Source organism: Apostichopus japonicus, chromosome 16 (assembly GCF_037975245.1).
Source record: "Apostichopus japonicus isolate 1M-3 chromosome 16, ASM3797524v1, whole genome shotgun sequence".
NCBI lineage: Eukaryota > Metazoa > Echinodermata > Holothuroidea > Aspidochirotida > Stichopodidae > Apostichopus > Apostichopus japonicus.
In genome coordinates, this window is record NC_092576.1 from 38919764 (window position 1) to 38938523 (window position 18760).

The 18760-nt window shown below is 35.3% G+C and overlaps 2 protein-coding genes across 5 annotated transcripts in view; both read right to left on the minus strand.

The window, feature by feature from the left end:
* LOC139982298 (uncharacterized) overlaps positions 1-14275 on the minus strand; it is an 82117-nt gene extending 67842 nt beyond the window's left edge. For 2 of the 4 annotated variants that reach the window (XM_071994991.1, XM_071994992.1), the window contains exons 1-4: positions 14120-14275; positions 9677-9889; positions 7620-9142; positions 951-1159 (exon numbers count right to left, since the gene is read on the minus strand). In XM_071994991.1, coding sequence (XP_071851092.1) covers positions 951-1159; positions 7620-9142; positions 9677-9764 — 1820 coding nt within the window. In that variant the 5' untranslated portion in view covers positions 9765-9889; positions 14120-14275. The remainder of the gene's footprint in view (positions 1-950; positions 1160-7619; positions 9143-9676; positions 9890-14119) is intronic. The other 2 variants (XM_071994994.1, XM_071994993.1) reach the window with 1 other exon arrangement.
* Positions 1-18760, minus strand: part of LOC139982293 (uncharacterized) — a 166148-nt gene that overhangs the window by 26204 nt on the left and 121184 nt on the right. The window lies entirely within an intron of this gene.

Consider the following 18760-nt stretch of genomic DNA (forward strand, 5'->3'; position numbering starts at 1 on the left):
TTCTTTCATTTAATTATTTAAAACAAATAAAACCGTCTTGTTTAGTTGTTAAGGTTTTTCTTCATACATATTTTAACACTCAACATGACTGTATCTTAGGTCATAAATTCCTAAAAACTCCTTACTCCGATGTTCGGAGTTTAATTGGCTTTTGATTTTAAATGTTCATCAAGGAACAACACAATTTACGATTGAAACCAAAATTGTGTGCACGATTTACGCAATGACTCACTGATTTTATTGGCAATCAACTAGTTATAAGTAATGGTGACTTCTTGGAGTCAAAATATATCGTTGACATTTCGCTGAATTATTTAGGGTGATATGTTTTTAAGGATTTTTTCTCTTGCAATTGCCTCTAAACGTTGTTGGGAAATGTCATGTATAAAATGTGTAAAGAAGAAAAACAGCCGGTTGCCAACGCTACTTTTATTTTCACTTATATTTGTCATAATTTACGCCATGTTTGAATTGAAACTAGGCGTGGTATATGATACTACGGTATATATCGCGATATCTGTTTGAAGAATTTACTGCACTCCACTCATACGTATCTCTATTCTAAAGATACACTCTCTAATCAGCCTGGCTAACAAAACATTTTGCGGAAATCCAAGCATTTTTATACAAGGACAATCTCGTATAGCAACAGTCTTACTGGAAGTTCAATCCCCCCCCCCCCCCTCGGCCGCGATACAAAATATTTAACAAAATAAAGCTTTCTAAACAAGCCTATGTTATTGATTGCATTTAGATGACCTTGAACTTCCAATTTACCCAGCCAAACCAACCTGTTCCTGTATGACGGCATCTTTGATGCTATTTGTTGTCTATTACCTTTTGTCGGTTCCTTTGATTACATTATTAAATTATTGAATAATTTCTTAAATCTTTTGTAATTATCACAGACTTTCCTCTCCTCATATTCATTCTATCTGTAAGTTACTTACCAAAGTTTCCTGAATTTCTTAGACGGCAGTACACAGTTCAATAATCCTACAAAGTCTTCCTCCGTAAGTTCTGGTTTTTCTCTTCCTGCATTCACCAATAACGTCTCCAGTGATGAGAGGCTTGGTAGAGCAATACCGGACCGGAGGATGATGTTATTGTTGTCAACCTTACTGAAGGACCACTCCAGCCTTAGATCAGATATTGGTATCTGAAGAAAGATGGATAAAAGATTAAACTGTATTTTAGCTGCATGACCTCATTAACAGTAAATATTATTGACCGTACTTACCATCATTAACAGGGTATTATCCCAGCAAACACAAAACATTATCATAACATTTTGAAAAGAGCCTCTAAAATATGTTTTTATAACGTTAAATGTGGTGTTATAAAAATATCGGAATAACGTTATTATGAGATTTTAATGTTATATTAATGTTTTAAGGAAAAAATGTTTTGAAATAATAGCCTGAAAATGTTTTCGTGACATATTTATTACACCACAAATAACGTTATCAAAACAAAAGACGAAACGTTTTAATAACGTTTTAAAAACGTTTTTGTGTTTGCTGGGTTATAGCTTATATAGAATTCCAAAGAAAAGCAATACTAATGCCCCCGGTCCCTCCCGAAAAGGACTGCGAAATTATTTTAGAAAGAAAAATCTACAAACTATAATGAAAAAAGTCTGCTTTCCCTAGAAATATATACAAATAGCCTCAAGTATGTATTAAAACAAGTGATTGTTGATCTCGACTTCAGTCATTTAGGCTAAGTTATTGTCATCTGCCATACAAACCGACCCCCCCCCCCCCTCCCCTCGCCCTTTTGAGGCAAACTCGACATAACAACACTTCTGCCGGCTGGGTGATGACAATGTAAGTGGTAATAAACATATTCGCTATACCTAGCAACTGATATCAATGATTAGTAGCAAGTAAATTAAATCAGGCGCTTTAATATTTTTTTCATCAAAGCTTGGTCTTTAAACACAAACTTATCTACCAGTCTTGAAAAATAACATGCTAACAAATAACTTACAAAATTGTAAAAAAAAAATGTATTTGTGAAAGTTAAACTATCACGTCTGTACACTCACCGATCATCACACTAGTAAAAGTGCAGTTGTAATGCCTACACAATGTAACCACACGATCGTACTTTCCCTTCCGGCATATCTCAATTGTCTACTTATCTGTACCACTCTTGCATGACAACATATATAGTCAAGGTAAGTTAGAAAATATTATGTTGGTAGTACATGACAGGCCTCGTTGCAAAAATGAAAGTTTCTATTGTTTTTACCCGTTTCTTGATCCCTAATATGTACTGTTTATAACGCCTCGACCTATATACAGTAAACAGTAAGAAAGAACCTCCCGTCCCGACACATACAGAGTAAACACGACTGACACTCGGTGGATACCGCTAACAAGCAACGTCACGTAAACGCTATTTCATATAAGGGATTGTGCAACACATTCCACACATATAAATCTGTCTATGCAATGTTTGTTGTAGGCTAATTCTAATTCTTTGTCGTGTCTACTCTAAAGCAGTAGTACAGCCAGGCCTATTATACATTACGTTACAGCATTATCCACCTCCTCACCCCCCCCCCCCCCTCCTTCGCTCTGAACAAACTCTCCATAACAAACACACAATAACTGTCACGGCTGGGAGATATCTATACCTGATAATATAACCCATTCGCTACACGTTATAAGGTGATTACAGCTGATGTAAATGGTTTATAACATGCACAAAGTATTTTTTATTTAATTCCCTGCATATTTCGAGCGACGAACATTCATATTTACCAATCGTGCACGATAACATGGTAAGAGATAAAATATTATGATGATATTACATGATAGTTGCAAAATGAATGTTTCTATTATTATTATTTCCCGTTTCTCGTTCCCTACCCTGTACACTCATCGATCATGACATTAGCATTAGCGTGGTTAATCATGCCTTAACCTACATGCAGTAGTCGCAAGAATGAACTTTTATTCCCGACGCAAGCAGAGTAAATACAACCGACACACGCCCTTATGTACCGCTTACATGCTACCGTCACGTAAACTCTAGTCAGACACTAGTTTATATTATATTTTGTTTTCTATAATTGTAAAACAAATTTCATGCATATGATATTCTCTCAACAATGTTTGTTGTAGGCTCATTCTTTGCCGTGTCTAAAGTAGTAGCCCACTGTGCAGCTGCAAATGTTACAATATGTTACAGCATCATAACTGCTACAGTAAATATATTTGCTAAAGTGAGCGACATTATCTTAATCCAGCACCACTACCACTCTCAATGTGACCGCACATTTAAATCATATCCATTATCACTCCCAGTAGCAGGATTAACTCGGCTATTGGAATGTCTGATTGTATTAGGGCTTACTGATATGCTACTCGGTCTCTTTACGTACGGATTAGTGTCGAATTAATAACTATTATAAAAACAGTTATATTCCTTAACGCAAGCTATTTAAATTAGTATACAGCCATGTTTTACGGCCAGTGGTAAAGTCCTAGCCTATCTTGACAGAAATAAACAAACCTGTTACTAGTAGCATGGACACTTCGAAGTTCGGACACCTAAGCCTTAAAACACCCCAAAACTATATCTTCTGGTATAAATCACCTGAACATATACTTGATATGGTGGGAGAAGTGTGTTATATTACGATACACGGCCAAAATTTCTTTCCTGCAAACTGTTTTCACGTTGTATTCCAAGAAAATTCTTCGTGATTGTGGAACTGGTATTTCTTTGCTAGAGTATTGCGAAGTTCGGACACCCGGTCCCACAGTGTGGCGCTGGTGATAAAATTGGTGGCGCAGTTGCTCTTTCAGTAATTATAACAGACTTCATAGATCTCCGTCATTTTATTGACAACTATGTAAGTACTTACTTGCACACGGGTCATTTTGGAGAGAAAATAACTGTAGCTTTGTCCTTTTTGGTGAAATTTGGCTATTCCTGTAGGTTGTCATGGTGAAATTTCTTAGGGCTGTCCGAACTTAGCAGTGTTCCGAACTTCGCAATACTGACTTATACTAGGTCTAGACTAACCATCCATAATTCGTCTACATAATTTGCAGTACTGTAATCAAGCTTACCTGGCTTAAAAGCAAGATTGTTTTGGTAGGGTTATATCCTAAAGCGGTGATAAACTTATAGGCCTAGGCCTAGTAGACTTGGCATATCCTAACTGCGTATACATTCCAAATAAAAGCTGCGTTTTTAAAACAGTCAAAACACCGTTATATTGTAATGGTCGATGCGTGCATTTGACGCGGCAGGCTGAATGGGCCTCATTGAAGGTAGCAGCCACTAACAGCAGCCACTAAGAGAAAAGGACAGTAAGACATTACACACAGTTCTACCACTGCGGTCGTGTGTGTGTTTGTAATAACTGACGCTGCGGTCGTGTGTGTTGTTCAATTAGTGCATAAATAAGAAGGTAGTTTTTCTTCAAAATCAATTAAGTTTAGTTATGGAACCTATTGAGATGTCCGGTTAGCACCACATTAAAGTAAAAAGGTTTTTCTTTTACGTGGTATATCTCTACTATCGGAAACAAAACCGATCTTGAACAAAAGTGGCCTTAAACTTTTAATCAACCCCGATACGAACATCTCTTAACGCGCTGTATATACGTAATGTGTAATGATCCCCCAAAAAATTGTTTAATTTTATTTTTATTTTAAATCGATTAATCTTAGATATGAAGCCTATATTGAGATGTCCGGTTAGCACCACATTCAGAATTATACCACATGAAAGAGCAACATCACATCTCTCTTATGGTGCAATTTTTGGCATTTTACAGTATGCATAGCGTTAATTATTATCGTATTAAAATAGGTAAGACAAAGAAAACAGTCTTGTTATTGTCCGCAAATTTAGCTGCCCTTAGTGGCTGCTGGGGATCCACTTTTTTCCGTCACAGCGTACCCAGCGCTGGCTCGTCACAGTGTACAAACATCAGTGGCCAACGGCTTGTGACGTCGATGTATACACTATTGGCTGCTGTTAGTGGCTGCTCTTAATGGCTGCTACGTTCAAACAGGTGCTTTTTTTTTAAGGAATAGTAAGTAATACAAACAGGTGCTGAATGGCTGAATTACCAACACCTGCGTACATTACTGTAGTAGTTGTTATGCTTCAATTGAACAGGTGTTATATATAAGCTGTGAATAGTCTACTGAGCGGTGAATAGGTTATCGTAACTTGTCCGAGTTAACCTTTTGAGAACGAAATATTTATGAATAATGTAATATTGAATTAAGATAATCATTGAGAAAGGTAAACTACGAATGCTGGTGACAGGATGTAACATCTACTAGAGATGAAAGCCGTATACTGTGTAGCAGATCCGATCAATTCAAACATAACAACAGTGTTTGGATCGAGGTAACAGTTAATATTTTATGGGGGCACACTCCCAAAATTTGTCTAAGAGATTGACCGGAAATTTTAATATTTTAAACTAGATAGTGTGCGTCTCTGTTTGTTTCCAGCTATTTCTACCCCTCGTTATGTATGACATTGATTGGTTTACAGACTCAGATAACAGAAAGAGGTCAATCTAACCATGGTAGCAACTGAACAGAGCAAATACCCTAAAAGTTGTGTTTCGTTTACATTATACATTATAGTTATAGGATTAATGTAATATTACCTTTAGTTCTAATTTGACATTTAAAGTATACCCTGTTTTTGAGAGAGTCATTTCTGTTATGTAAACTGCATCACTCTTTTTAAATATGAATAGACAGAAAATTCAATGAATAATTGTCCGCTATTTTCTTATCCTAGAATTTGTGGTAAAGAATCCTTTGTGCATCAATCAATAGTTGTAGGGACGTTTTTATGTAGTGTGGTTAGCCACAAATCCCACTGAATCTTGAATTGTGCTTTTTGAATCCCTGGAAGGAAGAGGAAAATGGTTGCATCGGAGTAATGTGTGGCTGACCATACCAGTGAAGACTACTTTAACTGTTATGTTCGTCAATAATTATTTCAGAAAGAACTGTAGTACTTTGTATACCGCCCTCCTTAAATGACAAGCTACGTAACACGAATGACCAAGCAGAGTATTGCTTACTACACATTACTTACGATTTGTCCACGGGAGAATACTGAGGTTCACTTTCTTATACATTTAGTAAGTTCAATATAGAAATTACAATGTGTAGGAACACAAAAGAAGCTCGGTTGATCATAATACGTAAGGACAACAATATAACAAAAGTGACAGAAAAAAACAAAGGAGACAATACCAATAGGAAAGAGAAAGAGAGAAAAGTAAGCAGCCTGTAATTATACAAAGAGTTATTATTAAGCAGTCTTTACCGAAGCTTTTGACATTTGATATGAGAGCAGCAGAGTTTTATCCTGCAGTACGTATATACTTTATGTTGTGCTGAGAGGGGATAAGCCTATTTTGAGGTTACATATAGACAGTGTTGCGCGGGAACGAGTACATATTAAGAGTACGTATAGTACAGTGAAAAAAAAATATATATATATAAAAAAAAAAAAAAAAAAAAAAAAAAAAAATATATATATATATATATATATATATATATATATATATATATATATATATATATATATATATATATATATATATAAATGAAAATCGTAATGAGTTGGAAAATCAAGAACAGTGAAAAAACTTTCAGCCTCCACCGGGATTCGAACCACATATATATATATATATATATATATATATATATATATATATATATATATATATATATATATATATATATATATATATATATATATATATATATATATATATATATATATATATATATATATATATATATATATATATATATATATATATATATATATATATATATATATATATATATATATATATATATATATATATATATATATATATATATATGTTCAAGGGAATTGGAATGGAGTCACATACTGGGTAAAACATGAAAACAACAACTTGATAGCCATAGATGTCAAAGAAAGTTTTTAAGTTGGCAAAGATCAGTAACGAATGATGATGAAACAGTGTTTATGTAAATTAGACGAATGACTCTTTTCTGTTAGACGAATAAAGGTTAACTCTAACTGTGTTATTAGGGGCCTATCAATTTTCGAGGCAAAATATCAGTATGTTTTTATCTTTCTTCTTTCTTGGAGAATATAACAAAGTGCGAGTTAATTACACAATTACGGAGACGAAAGAAACAACCTTCCATAGATATCTTAAGGCAGGCAAATGGATTATCAATGAATTGAGTTAGACGGGTAACATGTAATTCAGTCATAACTTACTTATAGCGACACAGCAAGCAGATTGCATTATATAACAAACACGAACCGTAAATAATACTGTAATATGCTAAAAGTGCCAACAAGTGACGAATTCTAAACAATCTACATACTATGTTACAATCATTATAACATTTTATTTATATTTATACTACATTATATTGCACCGGTAGTATGCATAAGGGAAATCATTACTACTTTATTATGGTGGGGTTTGTAGTTAGATTGTAGCTGATATCATAGAAATGAGGTATATAAGGAAGTTCGTCAAGAATTAAAGAAAAAGACAATAATAAATCATATAATAGTAACGAATGCGTATCCTCTATAATACTTACGTCATGACTTGATGCTATCTGTAGCAGCTGTACGGTAGACCTCTGTAGTAACTTGCTATCATCTCTTCCGATGAAAACCTTCTCAGCACAGAGCTCTGTAACAGTCTTCCTGATCTCCTCAATGTCTCCATTTTGTTCCAAGATGCAGAGGATTGCAAACTTATCACAACCCTTTCTCTTTTTCAAATATTTGATGATGTTGCGAGCAGCTGAACGGCTTAGTCCACATGCGAATCGAAAGACATACTGGAGGTCTAATGGATCCATCTTACCCAGAGTTTGTTCTAATTCAGCTGAATTCTTCACACTAGCAGCGATATCCGCGACCCTAAATGATGCAAACCACTCACAGAATAGTTTATGGTAGAAGCTTACTTCAATCTTGGTATTAATGCTATCACCAGGAGTGTCTCCATCGGAAATATCAACGACCTTTTCCTCTACTAAAATACCAACACGGATATAGTGATCATAAAATGCTTGACCAACTCGTTTACAGAACGCTTCTTTTTCCCACACAATCTGTTGATTCTCTCTATTGAGAGCTTCAAATGCTATTTTATCAAGTTCACCGTGTTTAGACTCAAACTCCACTTCATAGGTAGTAACGTTACATTCCGCTGCCTTGTTTCTGGCGTGACTGTGAAAACATTTCATCATGTAGATGAAAAACTCCGTAACAGACTTAAATTTCTGGAAGTCTTTTCTTTCATCAGTCATGTGAGCGAACGTAACGAAGAACAGAGGAACTTGGCAGAGATCGTCAAGAATTGGATTTCCTTTCAAACCTTGTTTAATTTTATCAAAAGCCTTTTCATTTTTGTCTCCAGTGATGGCTTTGCGAATGTACTGATCACGCGCAGTTTCATCAAAACCTTTTAACTTGACTCGTTTAGTTTTTGACTTGTCAAAGTCTTTTGGTAGATACCTGGTCGTCAAGGTTACTTCAAATTTACGAAACTTCTCTAATCTGACGATTTGATCGACGTCACTTCCTGTGGTTTGATCTCTTTCAGGATACTCGTCATAACCATCCAGGAGAACTTTAACTCTATGGCAGCCTTTTAGAATAGCTCTTATGTCAGATTGTTTCACACGGTGCTCGTTTGGTAGTAGAAAAATTTTGATCGCTCTGTAAATGGACTTCACGTTACCCAGCTGTCTCAGTCGGAGAAGAATTAACACATCTGCATCAGAGAAAGGGGATTCTTTCACACCGTTACACCAGTCATAGGCTAACTGAAGGGTAAGGGTTGATTTTCCGTACCCTGGTTCACCCTCTATAATACGACGTACTGATTTAATACGCGGATCAGTGAAAATATGATTATATGACGCCAAACGTTCCCATGATCCTTCAGTGGAGAAAGGGGTTCGTCTCTCGATGAAACCCTCAATGCTGCCCTCAACAAATACCTTATCTACACAGTAGAGTCTATCTTTGATATAAGGGATTGGTTGAACTGCGTCATATCGTTTCTTGTACGTCGACTTCAGTTCTGTGAGAAGGATTTCTTTCTTTTCTGAATAAAATGGAATTACACAGTAGACAATTATTGCATTCGTCAGGTACGTTATTAACACTACGATCGATATCCAAAGACTTCATCCTAAAGTATAATTTGCTTTACAGACATAATAATGTATCCCCCTCCCCCCCCCAACCCACCCCCTGCTCCACGTTTAACCCCTAATTCGCCTGACAAATAAACTTATGACGTGATAATTGAGAGGAAGTGACATTTGTTATCCTTTACAGAGATAGTTAATTCTCCAGATTCATGTATAATTCTGCTATTATCTAATATTTTGAAGAACATACCAACAATTTGAAGGACAACAAAACCAGTGAGTGGTTTCAAATTTCTTCGTGTGTGAATTTTTTCAATCTCGTATGATTACTACGGAAATTGAAAAGCTGAATCAAGTTGGCAGAGTTAAATGAACAATTAAGAAAGGCGATGGATACTTCAAATAATGCGACTGACTGAAAAATACGAAGAAGTATTCAGTTTGTTTTTTAGAGAAAGACTGTATCAGAACGAGAATATACGGACCTTCCAAAGTCAGTGGTGGTTGTGTTGATGTCTCAGCTCTTACATGACTGGATTGGTTTGATCTGGTAGGCTGACTGTTCCGATCCATACTTCCATTGTCACCTCGGAATTATTAAAAGAAGATACTCTCTTGATGTGCTTGTCGTCTTTCAAATATAACAGCGGCGTCTACACCCCCCATATCATTCGCACAACTTGTGCACCGTGAACTGTCTGTTAACGATGTCAAATAAAGATGAAAATCATGTTAGAGGGAAAAGAAAAACAAACGTTAACTAAATCCTGAAACCTAGAGTAGTGTCTACTCATTATGCAGATATAAAGTAATGTATACAGCCACCTACCGATATATGGCTTTCTAGTCACTTCGCCCAACAACCATTTCGCCCAACTGCCATTTCGCCCAACCAGCCTGGTCATTTCGCCCAACCAGCCTGGTCATTTCGCCCAACTAGCATGGTCATTTCGCCCAACCATCATAGTCATTTCGCCCAACCAGCATGGTCATTTCGCCCAACCGTGTTGGTCATTTCGCCCAACCTTGATTTTACTAATATTCAGTCAGAATAATATTACTTTTTCTATTCCACTAGTTCAATTTGATTTATTTTGGGTTAGGTTACTTCGTAATAGGTAAATAAAGTGAGGTTCGCTCGATATCGATCGAAGTCTGAGCAGTTATTTCGGGTATAATGGGAGGATTACACTACTTTAGGCGTTTACGCATACAATGGAAGTTAGACTATTATACAAACAAATGGGAATCGGTGTGGAATAATATAACCGTTTCTATTTCACTAGTTCAATTTGATTTATTTTGGGTTATATTATTGGAAGTTATATTATGATTATATGTTTGTTCAAAGAAAAAAAAATATCGTTATCGCAGTGTATTAGCAGTGTAATAATGATTTATAGTAGATAGCTGAACGTTTACTATCAAACCTATCAAACCTAACCCCTAAAACACTGATCCATCCTCAAGATTCCTTAATATTCTGTTCGTATCCTGTAACGTTAAAAATTCCCGAACGTTTCCTTGCTAAAGTTATACAAAGTAAAGGACTTCAAGTTTCCTTAATATTCCTTAATATTCGAACGTTTACTATCAAACCTAACCCCTAACACACTGATCCATTCTCAAGTTTCCTTAATATTCGGTTCATATCCTGTAACGTTAACAATTCCCGAACGTTTCCTTTTGAAGTATCATATTTAATCAAGGTTGGGCGAAATGACCAGGCTGGTTGGGCGAAATGACCAGGCTGGTTGGGCGAAATGACCAGGCTGGTTGGGCGAAATGACCAGGCTGGTTGGGCGAAATGACCAGGCAGGTTGGGCGAAATGGTAAGGTTGGGCGAAATGGCAGTTGGGCGAAATGGCTGTTGGGCGAAGTGTCCTGCTTCCGATATATGCATTAGATCGCTGTCACTCGAAGAGGGGTCGCGACCTTTTTTAGAATCGCTAAAACATGAGAGAAGGCCGCCAAAAACTCCGGAAGTAAGCAGTGGAAATATTAGGAACATAAATTTCTTTCACCACTATGCAAAGTTTGTTCCTGCCGTACACCCATTCCTGTCCATCACTGTCGCCAGTTGACGAAGAAGAAAATGGGGTCAACAAGCAAAACCGCTTTAAACCAGACCACTAGATTACACGTAGTTGTGGAATATACAAACGTTGCCCTCTTATGATACAACTATAGTAAATTCTTCGTGAATGGTGTTTGCGATGAGATTGCAATATCTTTGAATCGTGTAGTATAAAACGTTTCATTGCTGACATAACACGAACTATATCGATGAGCAAAATGCTGCCTCTAAATGTAGTCCCACATGACTAATCATTTTTTAAGTACTGTGATATTAAAATTAATTAGTATGAGACTGAAATATTCAATACAAGATACACATGCTGACATACGACTGGCTTGATATTGACGCGATTTAACTGCAAGCATATACATGGATTGCTGCAACACAAGCGCGACTCGTCGATTATCATTAAGTAAACGGTTTATGCCATCTCAGAGTAAACGGTCGTATGTGGTGTATGACTTTATCACCAATGTAAAGCAGAGACAGGTGCTTTATCAGCAAAATAAACAACAAAGTCCAACAAAAAAACGAAAATAGCCATTGATGTAAATAAAACATATTACCCAAGATGGTTAAACAAACACTCATTTTTATAAGATCAGTAGAATATATTAAAGAACCACAAGGTTCCACAAAAAAGAAACTACCAAGTGATGTCAACACGTTTATACAGTAACAGATCTTCTGATATAACGATGTGTCAAGTGCGCATGTCTCGTCCTTTTAATATCTCGTGTTCTTCCTCGCTTGAACATTCTGCCAACATTTTCTTTGCTTTTATTTCCATATTCTTGGCCATGTTACGTCGAAAGTTGAAGACTATGTTGAGTTCAATATGTGATTATCTTCTGAGAAATGTACATGCATATAGTGTACAGTTTTAAACTGATATTATCCTATAGGCGATTCTCTAAATCTCCCTGTCCATCTTTCGAAAGCACAGTAACAATACAAACATCGATGTCCTCTGGTTGGTCATATCCTCTGATGGGTGTAGATGATTTGAATTTCCTAAGTCACATACATGCTATAGACAGATGCTGCTAAGTTAAATCCAAGTAGGAATTTGTTCCCTGATTCTCTTATCAAAACACAAACATTATATACTTGATATCAAACATAATATTATTATAATGTACTTCATATAAAAATGACCCAGGAGCCTAGGAACAAAACAAATCGACTAGAGTTATCAACTCTCAGCACCAGTCCCTTTACATCCAGCTGACTGTGACCAAATGTGTATCGCAATCCTTTTTGAAAGGGAATATATCTTAGCCAAAACGGCGACTCATCTACTAGGTACTACACACGTATCGGAACAATACTAACTTCACATCCAAGAAAAATGTAACCACGAATATCAAATATGGGATGTGATACGCTTAAGTCGAATCATGAAAATAACAGATAAAGAACATTAAATGAACAAGTGTCTAATAACCAATGTTCAAGCAACAAGCTTAAAATGTGTAACCTTTTACTTATATACGAAATATCTCACCGTATACATGTTTAAAATTCAACCACATGGAATTATCGTGCCAGGACCAGAGGGGCATGTTGAATATTTATAACGACATGGTTTATACAACGTCAGGGTACAAGTTCATATCATTCCAAGTTAAAGGTTATGGATAAAGTATATACGATTTTATCAGCAGTGCTAGCACAAGCAGGAGCTGTATCAGCAAAATAAACAACACGGTCCAACAAATATGAAACTACCCAAATGTGTGAATAATTACATGTTACGCTATATCGCACACCATATTTGCCGACAGATCTACTGGCATCTAATTAAATGATGTTTCATGTGCGCATGTGTCGTAAAGCCCAACTCCACTCCCCTTACATTAAAATTGTGCCGGTGCATATGATTATGATGCTGTTATGTCGAATGTGTATCACGATTCCCTCAGAAAGGGAATATATCTTAGCCATTAGTGATCGTGATTACCATGTCGATCAATGGAATGCTAACATAATGACTGGTCTACCTCATGACTGTGGATAAGCCAGTTCAGACGTACACATGTGCTTGATTTCATGTGCGTCAATAGTTTACAATAGGATATTGCCCGAGCTTATAATATCGACTATGACTAACATGTTTATCCATGTAATGTTTGTATCATGAGTTATCTACTTTGTGTATGTGAATAAAGTTTAAAGTTGATAATGCACATATACATATATGATATCCGTCTGATCAGCTTGTGGGGAATACTTCATCAGGTATAACACAAACCTCAGTAACAAACAGTGCAATAATGTAGCGATGATGCCAGGCAAAGTCAGTTTGTCGTGCTTTGTACACCTAACTTGCTAGATGTATGGTTAAATGTGCATGATAACTAAAAGCAAGCCTTACTGCATATGACTAAATTTGTCAGAATGATAAAAAAATGTAATTTTGGATTAGTTAGAACTGCGCTTGTCAAATCCTTGTATATTAATAACTAGATAACGATTTGTTTACAGCAATCATACTGCATATGTATATACTATCGTTTCGCCAATTAATATGTAAAGTCAGTCTGATAAATGAATAGAACATGTTTGACATACTTAAACACCCAGTCACTGATAGTCGTAAGTCATTAAGTTATTTATTCTACATTTACATAATTTAATTACTAACTAAGGTCAGGGAGTAGCACATTCTATAGTTTAACCTTATGCTTGGCTAATAACTAATCATGAATAAGGACACTGCCCAAGACACATGAGGACAAATTGCTATTTACACTGTTAGTAACGAAACATTACACGTATAATGTATAGGCATACACGCAGTAGTAGCTTGAATGTTTTCACATGAGTTTGATATCAAGAAACTTACCGATAGCGTGGAATTCATTCGTCTGTAATGGATGTTATTTACGTCCCATGGGAGTGAGATAACATAATGTTCCTTAAAAATAAGACTGCACTATATAGCTGCATCCAACTGATTAAGTTGAATACTCTGCAACTACTGATGGACACTGGCTGGTACAATGAAGATAGTTAATCTAGTGTATACACATGCAATCTATTCATATTTACTTAATCTCTTTGCGATAGTTGATGGAATTGCTGGCGCAAAGTCCAATTATTTTCAAGTATCTTCTTGCGTTGACATTATTAAGTTGTTGCCATACAATATGCTTTGAAATTCGATTTGTAAAGAATGATGTATTGCACGCTATCTTGATAGCCTGATCATGTGTTAAAGGTCAATCATATAACAAGGCTCAGTATTTAATGTTAGTACAGTAACTGAGTGTAACTGAGTTTCCAGATTCTGAAAGTCATTTACCAAACGTTTTCTAATACTAAATAAATAAAGATCAACACACCAGATCAATCACGACTTCACGACCGGTTTCTTCCTTTTGGGACTCATTAAAAGAAGGTGGGAATCGAACCCTGGACCTCATAATGATGAAATCATTTCTATAATTAGGGATTATGACCAATATAAACGTGTTGCTCAAAAATATGGAAAGTCTAGTGACTGGGACTTTTTTCATCATCTCAAAAATAAAACTAATAATCTAATTAAACAAGCCAAAAAGTCATACTAAACTGATACCTTTGAACAAAATAAGGGTAATAGCAAGCAGATGTGAAAGACAATTTAAATTTATTCTTCCAACAAATGATGAAGCTACTGTTTATAAGATTTTAATCAATGGCAAAGAAGTTGAGACTCCGAGTGGGATGGTTTATGCTTTCAAATTTCTTTTTCACAGTGATTGGTAATACACTAGCCCGGAAGTTTGTAAATGGTGGTGTCGGGAAGTTAAAGTATGTTGACGAGTCTTTAAAGTTTATTGAAATTAGTGAGAATTTTGTCTACAAACAACTCGCAAATCTTCATATTGGTAAATCTTCTGGTATTGATGGCATAAGTGCTGGACATTTAAAACAGGAAGTTATCAAATTTCCAAAAAAACAATTGCCTTTATTCTTTATCTTTACTATTTGTAGAGCATCCATTCCTGCTGAGTGGAAACAGGCAGTTGTTTCCCCTATTTTTAAAGATGGGCTGAGAACAGATTGTGGTAACTATAGGCCCATCTCAGTTTTGCCTGTTATTACTAAAAATCTTGAGAAAGCTATTCATGCACAAGTTTATGGTCATCTTCAAAACAATGGGTTTCTAAGTTCGGCACAATCTGGATTCAGACAACAACATTCTACCTTTGCCGCTATTATTGGCGTTACTGACTACATTCTTGATAATAGGGACAAGGGTCAGATCACTGGTGCTGTGTTTTTGGACCTAAAAAGGCCTATCTGCAGTCAACCATGAGATGCTTCTGCATAAATTATCTTGTTATGGGATACGGGATAATGAGCTGGCCTGGTTCTCTAATTATTTGTCAAATAGAGAACAAACTACTATTATTGGTGGGATTAAATCTGATGCAGGACCTGTTACAAATGGCGTACCCAGGGATTAAGTAAACTCGTATTTATCATTTTATTAATGACCTTCCTACTGTAGTTTCGAATTGCAAGGTTTTTCTTTATGCCGATGATAAATATTGTAAGGGCCACCAATTTGGACCTGGAAGCTGTTTCTGATTGGATGAACACTAATAAGCTGACACTTAATGCTGCTAAAACCAAGGTTATGACATTTGGCTATTCTCAACTTATAAAAAAAATGTTAATCCCCTCAATGTAAAGCTTGATAATGATATTCTTGAATCTCTGTATGTATTCAAATACCTTGGGATTTGGTTCGACCCGTTTCTCAAATGGGAAAAAATATTGACAAAATTACTCCAAAACTATCACAGAAACTGGGCATTCTAAAACTACTAATTCGTGTGTTGACCAGCATACAAGTAATACTAACGCTCTAACTGTATCCCATATTGATTATTGTTCTGCCGTTTTGACTACGGCGACGAACAAATGTGTTGACCGGGTTCAGATTCTTCAAAATCGTGCAGCTAGATTAGTCCTGGGGTGTGGGCTTCGGGATGTGCATGTTACAGATATTTTTGCTGAATTGAAGTGGCTAAATGTCCGTCAACGTGCATTATATTTAAGGAATATTGAAATGTATTGATGTGTCCACGGCCTTGCTCCAGGTTACCTAAATGATACTACCATTCTACTGAGAGATAGCCATTCGTACAGAACTAGATCTAGTTGCTCTAAAAAATGTTATGCTTGCTCCTGTTAGATCTGGGAATGGTAAAAAGTCCTTTCAATTTTCGGGAGGCAGGTCGTCGAACAGTTTCATATAACTACTGTACGTCTGAGTGTCTCTTACCCAGGGACTTTAGAGTATACATTTAACATGGTGAAATTGCCTTTAGAGCGGTAGTTTGAGTGTACTGCTAAAAATTAATGTTACATGAATCGCACAAACTAGGCTATAATACTTTTGTTGGGTTGAGCATTTTGGGAATGTTTCCAACAAAGTATTGTCCAAAACCTCCGGTATAACGTATCTTTAATTGTCGTGATATATGGTTGTGGTCATAACAACTCCTGGTTATTGTGTGTAAACGGTTGAAAAGGGCGGGGTTGAGGAGTTACACCATGAGGAATTGACAATAGGGTGTGGTGTAAACAGTCCCGACTGAACAAATTCACCCTACCCTCTCACGTTCGAGGTGGGAGTATTCCCCTACCACTCAGTTTCTTTTTGCGCACGTTACTACTTAGAATTACATGTGTTGCATACGTGTGATCAAGCCAAGCGATAATGGCGGGATAAGCTATTGGAGAGGCCTTTACAGCTCTGTTAGTCTCGGGGTCTATATCTACAAATCAAGGTTCATATTTACATTTTGATATTGATTGTAGTAATATATATATATATATATATATATATATATATATATATATATATATATATATATATATATATATATATATATATATATATATATATTGTAACGCTGGCCGACCGTGTCGTGTCGTGCGGGAGCGTGTGAGCGTTTGGTAACGCTGGGGCTTTGTTTTGAGACACCTGAGCCGGCTATGCGCACGTGGATCACCATATTAGGCTTTGTCCCCATGGGGAGGAACTTCCGCCAGGTGTAGCCTAGTGTTGCATTCGTGGCGGCGGTTGTTTTCTCTCCATGGTGACAGGCGCCATTGTATGCTCTCTTATCACTATGCATCTGAATGGGAGCTGTGGGGAAATCTCTTTTGAATAGTAACGAATTTACATGTATATCCTATCAATACGGTTTAGCAGTTTACATGAATGCCCCATGCATTCCAACCTATTGTTCGGGGGCATAGTTATAAGGAGGAGCGATGTGCACGTCGTTCAGTACAGAGTTGTAGTTTGAGTAGTACACAGAGTTGTAGTTTGAGTAGTGAGGTTATGTTGTTTTTAGGAGTAGGTTGTTTCGTTGGTTAGATGTTAATTTGTAGTTGTTTTAGTTCGAGGTTTTTTTTATATCGTTTGCTTTTGATACAGTCGACTGTAGCTCTGTACTCAGAGGGCTAATAAGAGATTTCCCCACAGCTTATATATATATATATATATATATATATATATATATATATATATATATATATATATATATATATATATATATATATATATATATATATATATATATATATATATATATATATATATATATATATATATATATATATATATATATATATATATATATATATATATATATATATATATATATATATATATATATATATATATATATATATATATATATATATATATATATATATAGATATATATAGATATATATAGATATATATAGATATATATAGATATATATAGATATATATAGATATATAGATAGATATATATATATAGATAGATATAGATATATATAGATATATATAGATATATATAGATATATATATATATATATATATATATATATATATATATATATATATATATATATATATATATATATATATATATATATATATATATATATATATATATATATATATATATATATATATATATATATATATATATATATATATATATATATATATATATATATATATATATATATATATATATATATATATATATATATATATATATATATATATATATATATATATATATATATATATATATATATGTGGTATGTGTGAAACTAGCGATAACACAGGACAGTTCATCGTCGATATCATCAACAGCCGGTGGTAAGTTTTTGTCAACGCAGGGATCACGATCGCAGGTGTTGCTAACATCAAGTTGTCAGCAGTTTAGTAGTGTAGTTAATTACACATGGTGGATATCACAATACGGTTTAACAAAAGGAAACTACCAAGCGATGTGTACAACTATATCTGCAGATTAACAGATCTACTTGCGTCTGACATAACTATTTGTCAATTGCCTCGTCCTATTAACATCTCGTGATCTTACTGGCTTGAACGTTCCACTAACCTTCTTGTTGCTGTTATTACCATAGTGATGGGCAGGTTACGTCTAAATTGGCAGACTAAGTTACTTACAATGTGGGAT